The sequence below is a fragment of the Mus caroli genome, unplaced genomic scaffold (assembly GCF_900094665.2).
Source record: "Mus caroli unplaced genomic scaffold, CAROLI_EIJ_v1.1 scaffold_18997_1, whole genome shotgun sequence".
NCBI lineage: Eukaryota > Metazoa > Chordata > Mammalia > Rodentia > Muridae > Mus > Mus caroli.
This window is the reverse complement of record NW_018389279.1, coordinates 12345-15452: the sequence shown is the minus strand read 5'-3', so window position 1 is coordinate 15452 and position 3108 is coordinate 12345. Positions and strand designations below refer to the sequence as shown.

Here is a 3108-nt window from a genome sequence, read left to right as displayed (position 1 = left end):
GTAAATCATGCAAGTTTTAGCTTTCCAGGACATTTGAAGTTTATTTAACCTCCTAAGAGTCATGAGACCCTCAGCCTCTCTCATTAGAACAGGGATAGTTTAATTCACAGAAAATTTTTATAGAAAGGACCCCAAAGAATTAAAAATTATAGATTTAACTCTCAAGAATAAAGGGATCATTAAAATTTTACTCTGTTCCTCTTCTTGCAGGAAGTCATGATAAACCATCCCTATCTGCCTGGCCAAGTAATATTGTTCCTCTGGGACAGAAAGTGACTCTTACATGTAAATCTCATGGTGGATCTAACATATTCAAGCTGTACAAAGAAGAAGGGTCTCCAATCCATCAGTTACATGAGAGTGCATTTCAGAAGAGCCAGGTCTTTGGTCCTGTGACCACAGAACATGCGGGAACCTACAGATGCTTCCATCCTCAATACGCTAATGAATTGTCAGCACATAGTGAGTCTCTAAAAATCATAATTTCAGGTCAGAGTCCATATTTGGATTATCATTTCATGCCCCTGATTCTCCCAACCCTTGAAATTCCAGAAACAGTATTAGTCAGTTTCATCATTATACAGAAATGTTCAACAAAGAAAATTGAATATTATGCTGGGCATGATGTAATACCCATGTATATGTTCTTTCTTGTACTAAAGGATCCTTGAGTTTAAAATAATTCAAGGAAAAATTGGGCTTTTAAGATGGATGTTTGAAACCAGAGAAGGTATCAAAAAATTGACATCAGGGTGAGAGACTAAATTAGTCTGGGTCTGTAGAATTACAACTGTTAGTATGACAAAAATAATTAATAAAACAGTAGTTAGCATTAAAAAACATTGGCAGAGACACTCTATTACTATCACTGGCAGTGATAAAAAGACTCCAAGTGCCAAGGACAAATGAGGCCTCTAGAAGATGAAAGGAAGAGATAATGAAAAATTTCTAGTGATTTGAGCAGTGACATGTCCTTGCAGAAACCTTCTTTATGACATTTGGCTTGTTTAAAAATTTTGATCTCCAGAATACTTTTACTCCTTTTAACAACAGTATTTGTGATTATTTTTTCTACAAGTGATTGGAAATTAATAGAAGGATCTATATCAATGGACATCTTAAAACCTAGAGAAGACATGTCCTGAAAGCACTAGGCGAGGATGCTGACTCACCAATGTTTTGGAGAGGACAATGCTCATGAACATGAATGACAAGTGCCTGATATAAATTTGTATAAAAGAGATGATCAGAAGAGATTCTCTGTTAATCACACTCACTACTAAATAACTTATTTTTCCAAGGATTACAGTTGATCAAAAGTAGCACAAAGTGACTCATAAAAGAGCCTGGGATTAAGCTTGTCATGCTTCCTGCTCTCCCCAGGAAAGGGGCAATGGGATCCATGTTAGAATGGTTCAGAAGCCACATTCTCACAAGTCATTGGGAAAATATTGTGCTGCTGACAGAACCAAAGAATTGAGAAATGGGATTTAGAGACATGGAGGAGTCTGTTTACAAAGTTGACATAAGCACAGAAATGCACACAGGGTCACTGACAGGGAAAACAGGGTAAGAAAGGGAGGACTATAGATTTTACAAAACATGGAGAATGTGATCAAGTCTGTGCAATTTCCTTATTTCTAGGAATCTACATGAAGCCTTTGCTCTTGATTCTACAAAGTCCCCTGGTGAATTTAGGAGGGAATGTGACCCTGGAATGTCACTCAGAGAATATCTTTGATACATATATTTTGATTTCACACAGAATGGGAATAATCAAGAACTCTGTCCAAGTTTCTGCAGAACATCATGATAGTAGGTCACATGTCAGCTACTCAATAGGTCCCATGACACCTGACCTTGTTGGGACTTACACATGCTATGGTGCTAACAATTACTACCCCTATGAATGGTCAGACCCCAGTGACCCCATTGACATCAAAATCACAGGTAAGAGAGTGAACACCTGTTCTTTACCCTCTTCCAGATGCATAACAGACATTGTGTAGTGTGGAAGCCTTGGGGCATCAGGTAGAAGAAAACTGTGGGAAATTTAGAGAAATGAAGCCTTGCTGGGCATTTTACTGGCATAGACAATATAAACAGAGATACAAGGCCAGACAATTGGTTATTCTGTAAGACACCAATGCAGGGAAGTACAAAGGTGTCACAAGTAGAGATAAATATTCAGGGGTCAGGGGCCACTGGGTGAGCTCCATTTAACCAGAGATAATGAAGAACTTCTACTTGCATTTAGACACTTGGGCAGTTCAGAATTTTGTTTGGCTTCTACCTCTGTAAGAAATCTGCCAGAAGAACCATATATAATACCTCAGGTTAATTGCTTAGGTGGAGTGGTTCTTAATGAGTCTTTAAGACTTTGCACAGGTGGAACCTGGGTTTGACAACTGTTTGACAATTCTTCCTTTTATTGTGATTGACCCACTATTCACCCCAGAAAACCATAGCCTTGCTTGATTTAATAGAGCTCCAATCACTGTCTATTGTCTACACATCCAAACTTTTTCAGTTCTTTTCCTAAAATTAGTCAGACATTCTAGGATGGCTAAAATGAATCTAAGAAATTGTGCCCAGGAATATATACATAATTGCATCATGGGAGAGGAGAGATACAGAGAGACAGAGACAGAGAGACAGAGACAGAGAGACGGAGACAGAGAGACAGAGTCAGAGAGAGAGAGAGACAGAGACAAGACAGAAAGAAAGAAACAGAGAGAGACACAAAGAGAGAGAGACAGAGAAAGATGGGGAGAGAGAGAGAGAGAGAGAGAGAGAGAGAGAGAGAGAGAGAGAGAGAGCTGAAAAATAGAAAGCATGGCACATGTAGAAAGAGAAAACCTATAAAATCAAGAGCCTGGATGGAATATTTGCAAGTGCAAATGGAGAAATAATGGCAGATGTTTGATGTTTCAAAACAGGTCTGTGGAAGCACATGATATTATATACTCAGGCAATAATACACTGAGAGGAACAAGAGAGGGGCGAACTTCATGGTCCCTTACATGGGTAGCAAACATTTTCATGAGATATTACATGCTTATTAAAGAGAGAGTAACATAGATAGCAAAAAGAGACAAGACAGAAAAG

The 3108-nt window shown here is 38.5% G+C and overlaps 1 protein-coding gene across 1 annotated transcript in view; it reads left to right on the top strand.

Moving 5' to 3' along the window:
• Positions 1–210: 210 nt before the first annotated feature.
• LOC110288023 (killer cell immunoglobulin-like receptor 3DL1) overlaps positions 211–3108 on the top strand; it is a gene marked incomplete at its 5' end in the record, with an annotated part of 9443 nt that continues 6545 nt past the window's right edge. Inside the window, 2 exon segments of the mRNA XM_021154480.1 lie at positions 211–489; positions 1645–1950. Coding sequence (XP_021010139.1) covers positions 211–489; positions 1645–1950 — 585 coding nt within the window.